The sequence below is a fragment of the Xenopus tropicalis genome, chromosome 6 (genome assembly GCF_000004195.4).
Source record: "Xenopus tropicalis strain Nigerian chromosome 6, UCB_Xtro_10.0, whole genome shotgun sequence".
Taxonomy (NCBI): domain Eukaryota; kingdom Metazoa; phylum Chordata; class Amphibia; order Anura; family Pipidae; genus Xenopus; species Xenopus tropicalis.
The window spans coordinates 80,327,876-80,350,020 of NC_030682.2; the positions used below are offsets into that span (position 1 = coordinate 80,327,876).

Genomic DNA, 22,145 nt, shown 5'->3' on the forward strand with positions numbered 1-22,145 from the left:
GTGACTTTTTATCCGTATTGACTTTTTCATCTTGGATTTTTTTGTTAATGTCATCCATGGAAATAGGTTTACTCAAATTTTTAAAAATAAAAAAATTACAAATGTTAGCATTTTAGTAAATGTACCCCCAAATCATATTTTAAACTGGGATTTAAATAGACAAAATATTTTTGACTCCAGATCTTTTGAACTCAGTTATTAGTCCTTACTGACTATGATCTAAATTTGATGAGAAAAAGTTGCATGAAGCCTTTAAAGGTTTACTTACCCAATGCATGCAGTAAAATTAGTTTTGATTGGTCATCAAGTTTCAGATTAATAGCAAATATATGATAGCTTGTTTTGGGTAATTGCAGTGATGCAATGTACCTGTTTTTGTAAATTAGCCCCAATGTGTGAATGAGGCATAAAATTGCTGATCATTTTGAACCACAGTTGAAAGGTCCTGTTTTGCAAATACTTCATCATTCTTTCCTTTTTCTGTTATCACTTTCCATAGCTCTCAGATACAACTAAAAAAATAACACTTAAGTTCAGAAGCATACTTATATCACAGCACTCTCACACTTCTCTATGTGGTCCCACATTAAAATTTCAAGAGGGATAAAAAATGGCTATGAAAAGCACATGGTTAAGAGGATAGATGATAGATAGATAGATTGATGATAGAGAAATAGATAGACACTGTTGCCCTTCATCATGCCCTGTCAAAGCTGCTATTGCTTTGACATTGGTACTTTTGCTGTACTTGATGGTAACTAAGCTGCATGAATCCATATAGATGGCACAACAGTTGTGTTTATTTTTATTTAATGTTTAAATGTTTTATAGTAGACTTACAGTACGTTATGGTGACACAAATGAAAGAAAAATTAGTAGTAGGCAAAAAAAAAGTCAGTGCAAAAAAATTGTCAGTTTTCACAAATATTTGCCATTTTGTTAATTTTTCGACAAATCAAAATACATCAGTTTTCTTATTACTTCTGACTATTCAATTTCATTTTCTTTAAAAATAGTTTACATTTTATATAATTGTAGATTTGTTTTGTTCATTTAAAGACTTTAATCATTATTTAAAAGCATGGGAGCATTACTTTCAAAATAGAGTCATGATGTTGTATCTATATGCTAGGGTGGTCTTACAGTTTCACACATTTTCATTTTACTTTTACGAATATATGTGACACTGAACTAAAATATTTATGCAGTGTCAAGCATAAGTAAGAATCCATTAAGGCCTCAAGAAAGCTTAAATGACCTTAAGAAAGGCTACAAGTACAGTTATTTTATGTTCTCAAGTATAGCAAAGCTCTTAAAATGGTGCTCATGTTGTTTTAAATAACCTAATTCATTTAATCTAATATTTCCCTCGATGAAGAGATCTTTTCTTAATAGAATGATTAATTTTAGGAAACGCTGCAAATTAAATCCAAATGGTATTAAAGCAAAGAATGTTTGCACAATATAATGAGATGCATTCGGTGAGATGACAATAGTTAATGGGTTGCTCATACCCTTAAATAAAAAGCAGAATATTTTAGCCAAATCCTTATATACACCTTCTCCACTGGTGCATGTGCAGTGAAAAAAAAAGTATTAGTAACAAGGATAAGGCAACAGGGCAGAAAAACTGCTCAAAAATTGTTTATTCCCCACACCTCTTTGACTGAAGTTGGGGTGTCTAATGTGCATGTTCCTGCTTTGATAAAAAGAAAATCAAGCAGCAAGCATTTGCAGTAGGCACCTCTTTAACCATCTTCATGGTCAAGAGAGAAGAAGCTTCTAGGACAGACATTTTTTTAGCTAGACCAGAAAGTAGCTGAAATGAGCTATAGTTTTCATGTGAATGTGATACCATTTTACAGTTAGATGAAAACAATCAATACTTTTTCGAATGAGTGAACTGTTATATAAAAAAGCAAAAAGAGTTGGCCCCAAATAGTTTAAAAAAAAGTATCCTTAAAGCTAAACTCCAAGGGGGGGGGGGTTGTGCAGGATGGTGTCAAATCAACAGAATGCATCCTAAAAGTCATATGTAGTTGCATGGTTTAAAATATATTCAGACTGATACAACAATTTTATGTGTAAACTACATAAAAAGGAGTAGATGAAAAATCCAATAAAAAGATCAGATAAAATCTGACCCAAAAAAATCTAATCAAAATCTCCCCTGAAGTTTAGCCCTAAGGTAGTCTGGGTTTAATTGATATAAAGGGCCTTTTGGTGCCCAAGGGGTTGTTGTGTAGACCCTATGATATTCCCTTAGATAAGGGTGGTTTTATGGCAATAAAAATTGGTGTTGTTCTATTTCATGTTTATGACCCCCTTGGAGGTGGCCACTGGCCAGTGAGAAAAGGTTGTTAAAGAGGATGTTCTGACAAAGAAATACAAGCAAGGTGCTTTGCTCTACGAATCAAACTGACAGCAACTGACTATGCATTCAAAACATGTTTTAATGTGCAATTATATATTCCAGAGCACTTCTTCATGAACTTAAGTGGAAATAATAAATTACTGTGTCAATCTTTAGCAGAAGAATAGAAATAATTGCCAGCTACAATAGCTGGAGGTGTACAAGAACAGATAAATACTAGAATTAAAGAGGTCACTTCATTGTCAACACTATTTTGGTAAAATTGTTCTATTTGTAGAACATAGGGAATACTAGGAAGTTTTAAAACATAACCAAGAATATGCTGAGACACCAAGGAGCAGATTTATCAACGTGTGAAATTAAAGCTCACTAAAGAAAAGCTCACCCACTTTCTAATATTCCTAGGGGATTTTTAGAATAATATTTATCAGTGGGTGAAAGCTCAGCATTAAAAAAATGCACATAGGAATGAAAATAAAGTGGATGCATTTTTTCTATGGTGAGCTCTAATCTCACCACAGAGATTCTCAGCTCTAATTTCAAATCTGCTCCTCATAAAGCATTAAAAGAATATCCAGAGTTAAATATTCCGAATTGAGTAAATTTATCTCACCTGTTTTGGGATCAACTGAAAAGTAAGGTTGCCCTTGAAGAATACTATAAACAACCCTTGCACTGTTTCCATATGTAGGGTCATCCCCATCTGTAGCTGTCACCTGAATAACTGACGTACCTAGACAAAAAGAAAGAACACAAAACAGATTAGTTGATGCATGTTATAAAATAACACTTTTAGTAACTACATTTAAAATCCTTTAAAGTGATTCTGACACGAAAAAAAACTACTTTTTAAAATGTGAATCTACATAAAAAGTTGCCTATAGGTCGTGTTGATCATTTTTTGCTGATAGGGCTGCTTTTGTAAGTAATTGTTACTTGAAATCCCAAAACCTGACTGTCCCTTCTCAGCCTGTCAGTTATAGGTTCCAATGCTAACAGACATCTGCTGCACAAATATGGCCGCCCCCTCATAGAGGAACATAAAAAAACGCGGTTGCGTAAAAAAAAAAAAGTTGCGGTCCTGTGACATACATCACGGTTCACGTCAAAACATTACATGGTAGCTGCTGTTCTGTCTCAGCATCAGTTGTACCTGCCACAAGCCCTGTGTAGACCCAGTCTGTGAGGATGAGTGCAGCAGGTTGAATGATCACCTTAACAGATAGCTTACTCAATGAATAAAGACTCCAGATGTGTTTCCAATGCTTCTTTATGCTTCAAGGTAGCAAGGGTATAACATAGACACTTTTCCATAGGTAAATTTCTAATGAAGATACACAGCTTACATACACTGCAGTCTCTTCATAACACACTCAGCAAAAAGGGCAGTTACAACAACAAAAATGGAGGGCGGGAGCAACTATCTAGCAAGGGGTGCTATCTATCTACCTATTCAGCAGGGGTGAATGGATGATACCAAATAACATTATAACAATAACATTTAATAACAACTGCTAGGCAGTAAAAGCTGCGTGGCAGCACACTCCCCGCCTGGTATCGTGAGATACCACTACACAATATTTTCCTTTAACATACTATTAATATTGCATGCAGTAAAATGCTATCTAGCCTTCTCAAATCTATCAGCTAGCTATATTAGAGAGTTTGAGTGGCTCCCTGAGATTAGACTAGATCAGAACTTTTAGAAGCAGGCATAATTAAGACAGTGTCAGTGACTGGTCTGAGGAAGGTTTTTGAGTCCCCATCCTTAACGATCTTGACTTCCACACTTCGGACCTTCCCATCATCACTGGAAATGGCCTTTGTGATGAGTCCAACTGGCCACTGGATCCGATGAGTTTGCTGGTCTTTTAACAGAACCAAGTCCCCTTCCTTTAAGTTGGGCTTCTGGGTTTGCCACTTTTTGCGAGGATGGTAAACTCCAAAGGATGGAAGGTACCAGCGTTCTTCACCTTCCTTAAGGTCTGGTGCTGGCTCAGCATGATGGTTATCAAAAATCTTCTGCATGAATGCCAGAAAGTGCTCTTGCATCTCAGGCTCGCTACGGAGGGTTCTCTTAAGTGCAGCAAATCTGGTTAAAGCTTGTTCTCGATTGTTAGGGAGAGTAAGCCTTGGTAACTGGAAGGGTAATGGAGCTACCCAACTGTTGGAGTTGTCCTTGACAAACTCTTCATTCATAATCTTGATGAATTCCCTGTCTTCCACTGAAGGGGCAATCTTGTTGTCATCACAAGTAGTCTGGTACACTGACTCACCAAGGTCCATGTGAGAAGTGAACTTGCAGGTAACACCTTGGAAAAATTCATAATTTTTTCACCAATTTTTCAGCAGTTTTGAAAAAAATTTTCTGAAACGGGTTGCTCGTCACTAGTAATGAAAGCTTAGCACAAAGGAATGCAGAATACACTATTATAAGAGAACTATTATAAGAGCTGAAAATGTAACTACCAACAATACAAACATTTTTGGTAATTTCACATTATAGACTGATCTTTAGTGAGGTTTATACAGTATATGCCATATACTTGCATAGTCCCCCACTAATGTTTATACAGCTCATCTTTAATGCACCAACTCATCTTCTCTCCTTTGCTTCTTCAACTCTTAATATTTTTATACTTACATATATTTAAAAATGTTTTAGGATGCATTTCTAGAAGTGAAGCGATTACACTTCACAGGTGCTTATTAATCCCATGGTCTAATTTAAAAAAAAATAATTTCCTTTGTTGTCTTGGTGACCCTTTGCCGTACAGTTTTAATGTAGCATAGACTTGTTTAATCAACCAAGCTTTATACGACTACGTCATTACCGAGAAACTAAAACATTGCATTTTGTTCCTTAATTATAATAATTAAGCTTATGAGGCATCAAATTTAATGCAATATTTAATGTAAGAAATCCCAGGTAGGGCCAGGTCAAAAATGCACTTCTTTTACAACAAGGTAGGACATGTCTTTACAATAAAATTGTTTTTGAAAATATGCACAGCATGACAGGATATTGAAATAACCAAAATTAGTTGAATGCATAAAAAAATTCATATAATGAATGAGAAAAGTGCAAAGCATTATGACTAGTCTTGCAATGAAAGGATTAATATAAGCAGACTACCATGTAATTAATAACACACAGTGATATTTCACACATCAACATAAATTTGAATAAATTACCAGGACATCCATTATACCTCTCTGTTCTGAAGACAGGGCACTCAGTTGTTCATATGAAGTGTATATCTTTCTAAACACCTCTATACCATTATTTCACACTTGCTAATTCTGCAAATATGATCCATAGTGCATTTATATATTTATTAATTTCAATGGATTAATTAACAGTTGTTTTTATACAACTATACATTTTATCAAAACCTACTTAAATTAAAAAAAAAAAAAATGGCCTTTAGATTTATTGGCCAATATTCAGAGTAAAATTAAAATGTATGATTAAACAGTTAATAGTTTGTAGACAATATGGGTCTTCACAATAGGAGTATTTGCAAAGTGCAGGGCAGGACGCAAAATGAAAAAGGATGCAAACCGGCACATTTTTTCACCTTTGGGCCCTGTTGCAAAAAAAGCACAGAGCCCAATGAATACAGTCATGCCTGCATTCTCCAATGCACTGAAGCATCTTCCCCTTCCCGTCCCTATTCCCAGTTCCTTGTCATTCATATGTGCTCCCTATGGCTGGTGCCAAGGACAGGCCTGCCCTTCTAGTCCAGAGCTAGGTGTAAAGCCTAGCTTTACACCTACACATCTACAGAAAATATAAGTATGTTCTTGTATAGCTACATTTCAACAAAAGTTATAATGGGTATAATGCAAAGAAGAAAACACACTTGTTAAAGCTGCCCACCTGTCGCTGCTATACTCACTGCAATAGTGGTGCAAGCCTTCCGCAGGACTGGCAGGTCCTTATCCTCAATCAAACTGTTTCTGTAACGAAGCCGCACACACAAACATATGCAGTCGGGGAGCTTACCCCATTTATTATGACCACCTTGATCAATGTTTTGGGGGGGATACACCCTCCTCTGTGTGTGCGGCTCCGTTACAGAAACAGTTCGATTATAATGCAAAGAAGAAAGTCACCTCATTTAATATTTGCATTGAATTTGTGCAAAATAATTATGTCCTCATTAGGTATTCCAAGTGTATTAATGTATTTATTGCTGAGATTTAATGAGTGCATTATGTTTATGACACTCCACAGATTACCAAACAACTTGATTGCTTAATAGCAATGTGTCTGGTAAATAAAGTACAAAGGTCTTGACATAAAAAGCAACTGTACTCAATTTTTAAAGCAACAAGCATCACAGGGCAATTGCTTACTGTAACTGCAACCTCAGTCTCAAGTATATTCATTTCCTAGTTCTGTTGATTTAGTCTACAGTGACATGTACTGTATGATGTATTCAAACCTTAGTTTAAGAGGTAAAAAATAGATTGTGTTTTTTTTCCTAATTGTGTTTTTGCCAAGGTTGCAACTTCAAAAACTTGAATATCTGCCCCATGATGTAGACGTTTACAAGCCCTTCCCTACAATCCCTACAACCTAACTATTAGATAAAGTAAGTTAACTGATACAATAACACATGTGCATTTAAAGGTTAGTTTCACAAGGAAATATGTGTATGGAGCAAATTATGGTACATATTTTATCTGTCTTTAATGGGTCTCAAAAGCACAAGCAACTGGCAGTAAATAATAAAAAGGGTTTTTATCTTGATGTCCATTCACTTTTTTTTGACCTTCAAGGGATAAACAATGTACAGTTGCTGCTTATCCTAGGGAGAAAATGATAGAATATGCACAAAGGATATTAGCCATTGACTGTTTTTGTAATCTTGTATGCTTAATTGCTCCAGGGTTACTCTCCCATGACTGGTCTGAAGTGGATATGATAGCAATTTAAAAAAAAAAATGATCCAGATTCTGGGGTGAAAAGAGAGCTGAACAAATCAATTAGCACTAAAGGAGTTTCATGTATATTACACTATATGTGTGAGCTGCAAATTCAAGAAACGTTCACCACCAATTTGTAGCTAATTCAATAATGATTTGTGCCTGTTCAAATGCCAGTTCACCAATACAAGCCCTGTTCATTCCCTAACAAAGCAAATTAAAGGCAATCCGCACATCTCTAACTAGAAACTGATGAATGCTAAACTACAGAGCAGTAGCATCCTGAATGTTTATTATAGGTAGAAATAAATGGAAGTTAAAGGAAAACTTAACCACCAGAATGAATACTTAACCAACAGATAGTTTATATTATGTTTAATCACCTATTATTGCTAAACTGGAGTTCCTTTTTTCAGCTTGAAAAAGGAACTAAAATGTTCTAAAAGCTTGCTATGGTTATCTTAGTTAGCCAATAAAGGTATCACCTTTATACCACTTTTGTTATTTTTTATTTCAAAAGGATTACCCTGTAAACATAAGTATTTCTATTAATTAATTTTAATGGTCATACACATTGCTTTTTTTTATATACTGAAGAAAAAAAATTGTCAAATGTCCTGGGTAAAAGTAGATAGAAACAATAATAATTGAAACAGAAAGAAATACCCTAGATAAAAGGTATGTCTCTCCCAGAATGCTCTATGAGATATAACAGAAAACCAGAGGCTGTGCTCAGGTTGAAAATGCCAGTACATTTGCTGGAATCACCAAAAACAGGGAAAGGGGAGGGGTCATCAGTGAGGAAGTAGAGAATGTACTTGTGTAGTGGACAGAACTTTGTGAAAAAGCTTGTAAGTAAATAATGTTCATAATGTTCTTGGTGAAATAGCAATAACACTAAGGGGCCGATTCATTAAAACACGAGTTTGAATCCCGAATGGGAAAAATTCAGATTGGATACAATAATTTCTGAAAATCGCAAATATCACGAAAATACTTACGAAAAAATTGTATTAGTCACGATAATATCGTATTGGCGATCCGAAAGTCACGAAACTATGTATATGTACTTTCCAAAAATATATGGCTTCCTGGGGTGAGTGTACTTTTTGTAGCTTTATCCTACATAAAATGATGTAAATGTGTTGATTTTGCAGAAGCTGGAATGACAGAAATGATAGATCATATGGGGGGGTATGTTCATATTGGGGCTCCTACATGCCACATACTTAGGTAAACCTATACATATTGGGCATCAAACTGTTCAGTGGACCCCTGGCATTGGCATTGGACCCCTGGTGTTTTATCTGGTTACTTTATGACCTGTAGGAGATAAGATACTATAGAGAGAAAGTTTTGAAGCAATTTTTAAGAAATTTCACAAATTTTGATAAAAACCAATAACTTTAGGAAAGCATTGCAACTTAATAGTTTGGAGTAGACAGGCAGTTCTACCTATTCTGGATTCCACAGAATCTGTTCTTTCTATAAATGTATAATTTTCTGGGATAAACCTTCTCTTAGTGGAATTTTTGACCTTGAAATCTAAAGTATGCAGCTTTCTGGAGCAGTGCTTTGGAAATTTGGTAGTGTACTACTGGGAGTTTTTGACCTATACAAGTGAGAAATCACCATAAAACTATATATATTTGGTATTGGGATGTTCAGGAGACATGGGACTTTCCAAATCAGTTGTATTTTTATGCATAAAATAATTTTTGTTTCTGGCGTATGTATTTATATTATGGAAAATATTATTTTTGTTATTTTTTTGACATTTAGAAGCCTTTATCTTGTTACAGAATTGGAATTACACAACAATTCCACCATATTTTGAAAGCTTAGGTTGTCCGGAAAAAAAACGATATATAGTTTTCCTGGGTAAACTAAAAGTCCCAAAATATGTCTGGCAGTAGAAGTTCCACTTTGTTCAAAATGGCTGGCAGTGAAAGGGTTAAAGGTAATATAAATGTGATTGCACCTTGCCCTACACTTAACTGTTGTTGGTCGTTATTTACATGTTTAATAAACAAGCTGTAGCTTTTTTTGTTTTTTATTTTAAGGAAGGAGTGAGGAGTTGGTGTTGTTTGAAGAGGCCCGCTAGATTGACGCTGCCCCTGTCATGCAGTTCCTTCAGTTTGCAATATCTCCCCATCACTGCCTACATCTGTGCCTTGATTGGTCAATTTTACTGTCTGTCAAGAGAGCTGTGCTCTGATTGGAGAAGCCACAAGAAAAAAGATCCAATTAGAGTACAGCTGACTACTACAGAACCAAAGCTTGCAGGAATGCCAGAAGATTTCTTGATGTTAAAGGTTCCAGAGCAGTGCAGAAATGGAGTGAGTTTTTTTTTTTTTAAGGTGCCTATGCACACAAATGTTCCTAAACCCCCTACTCTTGGACCAGGATGAGAGGGGGCTTGCTAGAGCAGAGATAGCAGATATATTGATATATTCTTTATACTTGAAAGATCTGACCATTTAAAAAAAAAACAGAAAAACATCCCACCGAAGCTGCTGTTTTGATTTGAAACCCTACCCATTGCTGTCCACAAAACCAATCTTGAAGGTATCCAAACAAATATGTTGACCCGCTTCCCCTCTCACTCCAAAACTTGGAAACCCTGCGTTTCCACCAGGGTTGGAACCAAAAAACGACTTGGGCTCCAATAAATAACTAAGATTATCAACTTCATATACCCAAGGAAAACCATGCTCTATCCTTATATAAGACTTAATGAGAAATACAAATGGACCATAGATAAATCTATGGAATATCTTCAGGTCCAACACTTCATTTCTAAGCTAGGCAATTCAACGGTTACCTCCCTGATCCCATATGAAAACATTTTGAGCTCCCTGTTTCCTTTCTATAAAATGATGGTAGCCTACCTGAAGACCCTTTTCCCAAACTTAGTTATTACTGTATCAGCTTGGTCACAAATTTGGAACAATGCCAATGGAATAGCGATCTGTACATCTGTACCATCTTAGTAGGATCTTCGTTAACCATGTGATCACATGGTTAATGCAGCTGGTAGATTTGCTGGGCCATTGGAGGGATTCCAACCATTGATACTCTGTGAGAGTGCAATTAAAATCCACCTCCAACTTTGCCATTGGTTTTTGGACATTTTTATTATCATTCAAAATTTCATAAGTAATAGTTATACCTTTTGCATTTTTAGTTATTGCTTTGAGGAATTGTAAAAGTTGATCAGGTTGCCAAGAATTGATCCATTGTATGACTTGTCTTAACATGTGTATGCTAACTTTTGTATAAAATGTCTTATTTGCAGGTATAGAAAAAAATCTTGTTTAGGAATGCATCCATCTTGATATAGGTCTCCAACGCCTTTGTTTATACATCGTGCAAGACTCATATTGAGTAATTTAGCTTCTAAGGCTTGAACTGAACAGTGAAGTATATTGAGTTTACATTTATTAGCTAGAACAATATAATTTCTCTATACTCTTTTGTTTGTCTAGTAATTCCCATGTTAGGATTAAGCATTTATTTTCATTTATTTGGTAGTATGAAATTTGAGCAAACACCTTTTTGATTGTTTGTACTTCTGAAAGTGAATTTTCCGATCAAAAATGAACAATGACAAAATGAACAATACATCATCCACAAAAAGGCTGATTTTGTTTAGAGTTTATCGGGATGCTTTGGACCTTGGCATCTTATAGCAGCTGACAGTGGTTCCATGACTAGGGCAAACATTTGTAGAGACAGTGTAGAGCTTAACACATAAAAACTCATCCACATTCTATTCTTTCCTATGGAATTTTAGGAGTGTGTGTAGCGTAGGAATAAATATAACATGGGTGAATTTTTGCCTATTAAACTCTAAACTCAGATTTTCATAAATCTGCCCCTAAGGGGCCTATTTACTAAACAATTTTGCGATATACTCGTATTTTTTATAAATTATAGAACATTTCGGAATATATGGTTTTCTGTAAATTTCCATGAAAATTAACATTTCAGAGTTTGTTAACGCGTTGGTTACACTTTCATCGGGACTATCTTTTCACCAGGTTTGATCTGTCAAGTGCCATTGAGTCCTATTGAAGGCTTCCAAAGCCAGACATGAAAGGCATCAAAGCCAGAAAGGTTTCGGCACAAAAATTTAGTGCCTTTTTAGAACTTCAGAAATTATCGTGGTTACTTTGAAATTATACCATATCACGTTTCGAGACCAGAAAAAAATGCATTTTAGTATTTATAATAAAATTATAAATAGTAACTTAACTTTTATGGAAAACATCATCTACTTGAAGAGTTGATATATTGCATTACTATTACATTATTATTGATATATATATATATATAAAGAACTGATGGAAAGTAGGCACTCACGTATTATCAAATCACAGTGTACCTGGGTGCAGTATAGCGAGTAAATGTAGCACAATTAGAACACAATAAATGCAAACTTTATTTTTTCAGTCCTGTGAGTGTGGCATCTGTTCTAATTGTGCTATATATATATACAGTATATATACACATATATATATATATATATATATATATATATATATATATATATATATAAACCATATTAACCATTTGATTGTGGCAACTCAAGACTTGCAATATGCTTGGCCTGCATTCAGATAAATGTATAAAATTTGGAAGTCATATTACATAATGTGCGTGTAGGGATTAAAATGTAATTATTTTCCTTTATTGGTTATGTACTGTGCCTTTCAGTACGTATCTCTTAAAAAAATAAATAAATAAAACAAATCATTATTTTATGCTTTTCTGCAAAATATGTACAATATAAGCATATGTTTCATTTCTTCACATAATGCTTGGATTGTAAGCAAATGTTGCTGTTAGGAGTTATCAAGTCCTCATTTCGAAGACAGATTGTAGGCATGGAAAATGGATGTGATTGTAGCAATTTGAGGTAATGTGCTTAGCTAGAATCAAACATACCACATGTATAAGGGAATGATGTGGCATTCATATTTAGTACAGTAATGGCAAGTACACAGCATGTTTTTATGGAGCTGATTTGATATTCAGTGGTTCATGGTTTGAAAAACTATAATGCACTTTAGATTTCAAGAAATATATGGCATTCAAAATAATTCAAAATAAAAATAATTTATACAAAGCAATATAATATCAGAAATAATGCTAGTAAATGTTATATAGTCTATAGTTTCATGTGCTATATTTAAATACATTGTGATATGAATATAAAAAAATAAAGTAGTTTATTTATTTTTTTTATTTATTTATATAAGCTTAACCTAGACAGAAAAAAAATATTCATTTAGGTTTGTACTAAATAAGGAAGAAGATGCACAAAGGTATTATGTCTAACAGATGGAAAGCATGTTGAAAATATGCTTGGCCTCCAAGGTGGAAAATTTCACAAGCAAACTTGCCATTTTCACAGCCCATTGTAAAAGCCTATTTAGAGGGTTTACAATAAGGGCTTGAAAGATGTGTTTTAGAGCAAATTCCCAGCACTTCTCACCACTAATGGTAAGGTAAAGAGCACAAAAAGCCTGCCAGGTTTCATAGATCAAATGGAACATTTTCAGAAATTGAGTCCAATGGATGATGTTTCTAGGATATGAATGGTTCAAAGCAATTTTTATGGATGAAAGAATGTCTTCTATCTAATAGCAATGTAGCCATTGTTCAGATATGGACTGATTATTAAAAAATAGTTTTTTATGATTCTGTGATACAAATGTATGGATCATGATATACCATAATTTTAAATATATTTTAAATGATTTTTTAAAAATAGATCTAAACCTCATAAGGGTTATTTACAAATGCAAAGTGCAATTTTCTGGTGCAATTTTAAAAGTTGTCTAACCTACAATTTAGTGTTATTTATATAATTATGGCAAATGCAAATTTGTTACCACCTAAATCTGGTGTCTTAAAACACATCAGGATTCCATCATTTTAAGAACTCACCATTTATATGCGATTTGCATCTAATTATTTAGCCCATGCCTTTATTTTTTCCCACAGTGGAAATGCTGGCATTAACATAACTTTCCAGGAGATGGTAGCTCTAGGTCTCCTATATATTAAATTACAAAAATAAAAGCTTTTGATTGGTAAAGCTAAATAGATTAGCTACCATTTTTTATAATAATTTAGCTACTGAAGAAATGTGGTCATTAAATGTTATATCACCTATGAAAGGTAAACTGTGCTATGGTTAAATGCTGTTAAAGTTTAAAAAAGGGACATTGATTGAAATATAACAATGACTAAGAGCAACATTTTTATTTGTATTGTTTTACAATTGTTTTCTTAAAAAACATGCATTAAAATGATGATAATTACGTTTTTTTTTAATCTACTTTTGTCTGCACCCCATAATTCAACCTCCTAAATGGCTGCTTGTCACTCTTGGATCAACAGGTCAGAGATCTTGTTTGTGTCGCAGAGTCCCTTGTCCAACCATAGCATATAAGCTCTTGTAGTGCTGGTGAAATATGGGAGAACAGGACAGAGGTATTTGCAGCGATTGACGTTTGTTTGAGCATTTCATAGTACGGTACCAACTGACATGCAGACAGAATAGTTCAGCAGCTCATAATCCTGGAGTTATTGGCCTGTAAATCCAGAAAAAAAACTAAATTGGATCTTCTGCTGATGCTCCAAGAGGTAGGAAAGAAATGTTTGTTTTGATTATATTAGAGTACAGCTGGATCAGGAGAGGACAGTGATGGTAGTGTGGAAAAACTGATAATGTTTAGAAACTGAAGAAAACAGACACAGATAAAGAAGAATTTGGGATTCATTTGCTGCCACTGTATTAGCCAATAGATCTGAGCAATGACCATTTGTCAACTGCAGTATGCAGTCATTAAACTGCCTCCTCTGGGTTCTATCAGAACAAACAAGAAAATACTAACAAGGAATGTAATTGTTAATGGAAGAAAATGAGTAATGTGAAGAATGTTGCTTCTTTGTTAAGACCTTTGCTATTGCACATATATAATAGCAGTTTTGTAAATCCATCCAACTGTTTGTGCTAGTGTGGATTGTTTGCAATAACATTTATTACTGAAAAAGCTGTTACAAGTATGGGATCTATTATACTGGAAGCTATTTTCCAAAAAAAACTGCTCTGAAATACTGCTGTATTTCCTACAAGGTCCTATTTATTGCCTGTAACAAAAACATGACTTTGTACTTGGTGATAACTAAGTTAGCAAATAGCCATTGGTTGTTGTATAATGTTTACAATTTTTTTTTACAAGCCTTTAGCTATGGTGATCTAATTTGTAGAACAATCCATTTTCAAAATAGAAATGGTTTATGAGAGGTTTCTTCAACCTAACATATTTTGATTCTACTGCAAACAACAACAGCAACAACCAAACATTCTAGAAATCCAGAAAAATAGTAAAAAAAAGCTTCAGCAGGTTTTCTGCAAAACATTTATTTTGGGTAGTGGTAACACAACATGTTTCGGGTCAATACCCTTTATCAAGTGTACGCAAAGTTGACCTGGAAACATTGTGTTGTGTTACCACTACCCAAAATAAATGTTTTGCAGCAATCCTGCTGAAGCTTTTTTACTATATTTGGATTTCTACAATTGTATTTGGTTGCATTTGGATTAGATACTCAGCGCAACAATAAATGTTGTCGCGTAATTTTTGACGCACACTACGAAAAAGTTTTGCAAATTAGCAAAAAAATCTCCAAAAATATGCAAGGTATGAAAACTTAGAAAAAATAAAAAACTGTATTCGGAGGCAATTGTACTTTGAAAAATGGGCCCCATAGTGTCTGTCAGCAGTATATTGCAACAGGTCTTCATTTTTTTAATTATAGTTTTTTTATTATTTCACTTTTTGTTCAGCAGCTCTCCAGTTTGGAATTTCAGCAGCTATTTGGTTGCTAGGGTCCAAATTACCTTAGCTACCAGGGAGTGGTTTAAATGAAAGACTTAAATATTAATAGGAGATGCCTGAATAGAAAGATAAGTAATAAAAAGGAACAATAACAATAAAATGTAGCTTCACAGAACATTTCTTTATTTGATGTTGGGGTCAGTGATCCCCATATGGAAAACTGGAAGGAGTAAGAAGAAGGCAGCAAATAATTCAAAAACTATAAAAAATACAAAATGAAGACCAATTGAAAAATTGCTTAGAATTGGTCATTCTATAACATGCTAAAAGTGAACTTAAAGGTGAGCTATCCCTTTAATAAATACATTTAACAGTTTGTGAAATCTGTTTATTAAACAGAATGTAACTTGAGTCCCTGCCTTTATGGGTTTATGAGTCCCTGCCATGTTTTTAAGCTATATGTTTGATTGCTTGGATCTAACTTCTGCCTGATTAATGGACTTTATCCTTGTTTGCCACCTGCCATGACCCTTGACTTATTTATTGAATCTGCCTCTTTATCTGCCACCTGCCCTGAGTTGTCTCAGCACTGGACTTGTCCGTTGTTTTGGTCGAGTTTACAAGCTCAAAAAAACCTTAAAAAAAACCTTAAAAATCATGAAAAATTGAATTTCGCCTACGGCAATATGAACTTGCAAGCTTTTAGATACATTTGAGTTTTTTTTCACTTAATATATACCAAAGATTTGTGATTTTAAAAATATAATTGAAATCTTTGAGCTTTAGTGCAAAAAAATTAAATTGTAAATTTTTTTAATTTGAGAATTGCTAAATCACTCCTTTAATATTCTTTTATTTATGTTATATGGTCATTTTTACATTGCTAATTTTAATGCTTATTTTAAAGGCATATTTTTGCACAAAAACGAATTCAATTAACATTATGTTAAGATGTTAATATGTTTTAATAAACTGTGCATTTGTGTAATGTATGAAATGGAAAATCTTTTTTCTGTTGGCAGATGTAAAAATATGTAGAGATGTAGCGAACCTCACAAAAAAGTTTGCGAACCCGTTCGCGAACTTCCGCCAAAAAGTGCGAACTTTGCGAACCCCATTGACTTCAATGAGAAGGCGAACTTTAAAACCTAGAAAAGCCATTTCTGGCCAGAAAACTGATTTTAAAGTTGTTTAAAGGGTGCCACACCTGGACAGTGGCATGCAGGAGGGGGATCAAGGGCAAAAATTTCTCTGAAAAATACGTTGTTGACACAGCGTTGCGTTTTGTGCTGTAAAGGGCAGAAATCACAATACATTTCTAAACTTGTGTAATAAACTGCTGTAAAACGTCCTGCGTCTACATGCCAATCAAGTCGTGTAAAGGTTACAGCCGGTTCACACACAAAGACAAAATGCTGCAGTAGTGGATACGGAATATATTATTGCTGGTGGAAAAACATCATTCAGGTGATTTTATTGCAATGCAATGTCACTACTATGTGTAACGTGTTTGGTGCACTACTATGAATAACAGCAAACAGCACTGGACACGTTAAAGAACAGTAACTTAAATTTAAAAAAAAATTAATAATAAAAAAAAGTGATCTCTGGTTGGTGCTGGGGGTGAACTACTAGGAGCAGCACACCAGTCCCCAACACAGCTAGACTAATAGCACTCGGCTCTATAAATTACAGTAGCAAAGTAAAAAAAACACAAATAAAAAAAATGATGTGAATGTGTGGTTGGTGCTGGTGCACTACTATGAGCAGCACACCTGTCTCCAACACACACAGACGGAGCTGCAGTACACAATGAAAAGATGAGTAACAGTAATCAGAAAATAAAAGCAGTCCTTACAAGGACTATTGGGTTACAGCAGATGAGATCAGCAGGACAGCTGCCCACAGCAGCTACATACAGAGCAGTAGAAAGTATATTACTAGTCAGCAAAGCTACCTAAACTGCCCCTCAAACCCCTGCACAGCTCTCTCCCTATGCTAACTCATCAAGCACACACAGGCAGAATGTAAAATGGCTGCTGGGCTTCGGTTTATATATGGAAGGGAGTGGTCCGGGGGTGGTCCAGGAGGGAGAGCTGCCTGATTGGCTGCCATGTATCTGCTGGCTCTGGGGTGAGAGGTCAAAATTTGGCTCCAGCTAAGGCGAACCCAAAATTGCGAACTTCGTTAAAAGTTCGCGAACTTGCGAACACCCGATTTTCGTGTGAATTAGTTCGCCGGCGAACAGTTCGCTACATCTCTAAAAATATGTACATAAGCCATATATTAACTTTGTGACAAAATATTTGCACACGCACAAAATATCATTTACATTGATAATTCTTCCCTCCAGGCACTTACTGGTCAGCTGTTTTAAAACAAAAATTGCTACAAGCGACTTGACCTGGGAAGCACTTCTCTGATAAACTATGGTTGCAATTGAATGAATACAGATAAAAAATTTGCTGTGCATCCAAAAATTGTCACGGGTGTCAAAAGAATTGTTGCAGGCATCAAAAGAATAGCCACGGGCGTCAAGAGAATACAGTAGTTGCACTTAAAAATAATTTTTTTTTGACGGACGACATTTTCGCCATTTTGCGAATTTTTTAGCAAAGCGAAACGAGACAGATTTGCTCATGACTAGGAAACACCACTTTCTTCACTGCTCCATTGATTTAAATTGATTACACCAGCTCCAGTGTACATTTCTGAAGTAACATATACCCAGGAAACTATAGATGGGGACCGATTCATTAAAATACGAGTTTGAATCCCGAATGGGAAAAATTCGGATTGGATACGATAATTTCTGAAGATCGCAAATATCATGAAAATGCTTACGAAAAAATCGTATTAGTATAATATGATAATATAATACTGGCGATCCGAAAGTCACGAAATTTCCGTACCGAACGATTGTAAACAGCGGCAGAACCTTTCCTAATTTTTAGCGCAAGCGTACGAAAAAGTCGCGCAAGCATTAAAAAAAGTCATGCGAGCATACGAAAAAAGTCGCGCAAGTGCGAAAAAATTAGCCCAAATATGCTTGGAGCGTTGTATGAGCGTTGTAGCGAATGAACGCTCCAAGCATTTGTGTCTTAATAAATCTCCCCCAATGTCTCTGTTAAACGAATGCTGTACCTCTGAGCATAATCTGGATCACAATACGATTTGTCTAGTAAAAATGTAAATATTAAATAAAAACAACATGTATTCATGCAGCTTAGTTAGGATTAAGTAAAATGTAGTGTTTTATTATTACAGAGAAAAAATAGAATTAATTGCTTAAAATTGACTCTATCCCATAATTCCAAGATTTCTGGATAATGGGTTTCTAAATAAAAGATCACAGTATTTTAGTGAAGAAAAGTGTTCAATACTTTTACCCTGTAAAAAGGATAATCAGACACTCCATGGATTGGAATGAAAAGTCAAATTAGTCATGACTGAGACCAAAAGGTCAGAGTATGTGATTTAATAATAAGGGCTATTATCTAGCTTAGGTTAATGCCTTTAGCAGTCAATAATAGTCAACATCAATAGTAAAACTGGCAAATCAATAACACTGTGTATGAGAAACCATCAAAGCAGAGAAACCAGGGAGCCATTAAAACAGAGGCTTCAAACTATAGAGCTACTGATCTTGATAGCCTCAAATTATTCACTAAAGGGGGTTCAAACATAAGTATATTTGGCAAAAATATTGCATATGATCCTTTCACATGTGGAATACAGGTATAGGATCCCTTATCCGGAAACCCGTTATCCGTAAAGTTCCGAATTATGGAAAGGCCATATCCCATAGACTCCATTATAAGCATATAATTCTGATTTTTAAAAATGATTTCCTTTTTCTCTGTGATAATAAAACAGAACGTTGTACTTGATCCCAACTAAGATATTATTAATCCTTATTGGATGCAAAACAATTCTGCTGGGTTTAAATGATGTTTAAATCATTTTTTAGTAGACTTAAGGTATGGAGATCCAAATTACAGAAAGATCCCTTATCCAGAAAGCCCCAGGTTCCAAGCATTCTGGATAACAGGTCCTATACCTAAATAAAGAACTTCAACATCAATACTAGCCAGTAACCACCACAAATCCTCCATTCTCACCTTATCTAAATGGAGAAGTACCGTAAATACTCGAGTATAAGCCGAGTTTTTCAGCACCAAAAATGTGCTGAAAATGCAATTTCGGCTTATACTCGCGTATATACGGTACTGAAGATGTCATTCAAGGCATGCACCCCCCCCTTCCTGTGGCTGAACGGTGTTGCGCTTCCAAACTCGTGCGTGCGCGCTCGCTCGCACCCCCTCCCCCCCGCGGCTGTATGGTCTTGCGCTTGCCAAACACAGGTGCGCTCGTACCGCCACCCTGTCCCCCCCATCAGTGTGTGCTAATATGTGCGCGCATACAAGGGAGATATGCCTGTGCCTGCTATGCCACAGGCGGGAGCGCACATTCTTAATGTTCCGGTTCTCGGCGCTGACGGCGTCTGACGGTTCCGAACGCACAGTCTGCCTGTTCTGGTTCTCGGTCCTGCAGGTACTGGATTACATGTGTCTGCAAGTTATGTAATGCAGAAATGTGTCTGTAAGTTATGTATGCAGAAATCTAACTAGGAGTTTTAGCTACACAGCTTGCATGTCTGCCTTTCTAAGTTGTGCCTTTTCCAAGTTGTGCCTTTTCCAAGTTGTGCCTTTTCCAAGTTGTGCCTTTCTAAGTTGTGCCTTTCTAAGTTGTGCCTTTTCCAAGTTGTGCCTTTTCCAAGTTGTGCCTTTCCAAGTTGTGTCTTTTCCAAGTTGTGCCTTTCTAAGTTGTGCCTTTTCCAAGTTGTGCCTTTTCCAAGTTGTGCCTTTCTAAGTTGTGCCTTTTCCAAGTTGCGCCTTTCTAAGTTGTGCCTTTTCCAAGTTGTGCCTTACTAAGTTGTGCCTTTTCCAAGTTGTGCCTTTCTAAGTTGTGCCTTTTCCAAGTTGTGCCTTTCTAAGTTGTGCCTTTTCCAAGTTGTGCCTTTTCCAAGTTGTGCCTTTTCCAAGTTGTGCCTTTTCCAAGTTGTGCCTTTCTAAGTTGTGCCTTTCCTAAGTTCACACATGCGAGTGTGCGCTCGCTCCCATGTGTGCCTTTCTAAGTTGGGAGCAGCAGAAATCTAACAAGGAGTTTTAGTTGCACAGCTCTGAAGTCAATGGGAAGACAAGTTGAACAGCTCTGAAGTCAATGGGAAGCAGACTGTGGTGGGCATCAGGTATTTTTTATGGAAGCTTCCTTAGCCTTCCCAAACTTGCCTGACAGCTAAAAAAACTAAAAACTAAAAAAAGCAGTAGCAGCTGCATTTCCCACCCTAGGCTTATACTCGAGTCAATACGTTTTTCCAGTTTTCTTAGGTAAAATTAGGTACCTCGGCTTATATTCGGATCGACTTATACTCGAGTATATACAGTAAATCCTTTGTTTCTTTAAAGGAATACTGTCATGGGAAAACGTTCCTTTTTCAAAACGGATCAGTTAATAGAGCTTCTCTAGCAGAATCTTGCATTGAAATGCATTTTTCAAAAGTGCAAACACATTGACAGGGTCACGGCTGTCTGCACTTGTGCATTTAAGTGAAATTCATATAGATGGGTAGTTTATTTACAGAGTCCCTGAATAGAATATCAATCCCCCAACCCAAAAACAGAAGTAACTAAAAATAATTAAACTAGTCTCAGAATATAATTGTCTACTACATCATATTATACATAAATTTAGAGGTGACAGAGTATTACCTGTCACTAATGTAAATTATCATAGAGAAAGCATCACAATAGGTAAATATGTAAATTGATATGAACATTTATATTTAGGTTGATGATAAAATGGAAATTCTGTACAAACAAAAAATCTGCTTATTCAACTTCATATTAAGAGCAATAGTAGTACAACTATAGAAACAGCCACTCCTATAAATTACAGGAGGCAAATATAACAGAAATAGCCTATAGGCTATTTGACACCAATTAGTGATGAGCTAATTTTTTCGGCAGGTGAATTTCCACATTTTGCCATTGGTGAATTGCTTTGCGAAACTTCGGTGAAAATTCGGCACATCAAAAAAGTTGCGGTCGCACCAAAAAATTACACGGGCAACAAAAACAGATGTGGGTGACAAAAAAAAGTTGCGTGTTTTGCAAATTTTCTTGTCGTTTCGCAAATGTTATGACGAAGCGGAACGGGATAGATTTGCTCATCACTAATGCCAATGCATTTTTAGCACAATTTGTGGTTTCACAATTTCAGTTTCAATCATGACTAATAATTCAAGACTAATAATGTAATTAATGAAAAAATTTCATCAAGTTGTTTGTTGATGAAAATATAAGGAATTTGAACTGAGCCGAGATTTGCAGATGTTAAATCCTTACATCAAGATTTGCACATTCAACAGCAGGCAGTCTGCACTAAAGCTGCCACACCATTTGGACTGGCCCTGTCAAAAAAACGGCGTGCTGCTTTTAATGGTATCAATAAAGCTGAAATTTTAAGTGGATATCCTGTTGTCCGGCTTGCTTAGAGTTGTCTCTTCTGCTGTATGGTTTACAACCCTTGGCTACGGGTTCGGGGCTTTAAGCACCCGGACCAAATTCAAGACACGGTGAGTTTTTATAGGCACAAACAAGTTTTGACTGTGTTGGGACTTCTGAACTTTGCTAATTAGCGATAGGCTCGTGGTATAGACACCTGGGTCCTCCACTCTACTCGGTATGACTTAATTTAAATTTTGCCCAACAGTGGTTCTGTTCATATAGACCAGCCTCGATTGTTTATTCTTTCTTTTATTTCAGATTTCTATTAATTTGTTATTTTGTTTGTATTATTCTGTCAGAAAATAAATTTTCTCACTCTTTTTTAAAAAGAAACACTATGGGGCACATTTACAAAAGCACGAACCCTCGGACCGTATTTTCACAGAATTTTTCGGGCGTCCGCACAACTTT

At 35.6% G+C, this 22,145-nt stretch overlaps 1 protein-coding gene across 1 annotated transcript in view; it reads right to left on the bottom strand.

The window, feature by feature from the left end:
* cdh18 (cadherin 18) overlaps positions 1-22,145 on the bottom strand; it is a 319,640-nt gene that overhangs the window by 97,895 nt on the left and 199,600 nt on the right. Inside the window, exon 5 of the mRNA XM_018094962.2 lies at positions 2,988-3,107. Within this exon, the coding sequence (XP_017950451.2) occupies positions 2,988-3,107 (120 nt within the window). The remainder of the gene's footprint in view (positions 1-2,987; positions 3,108-22,145) is intronic.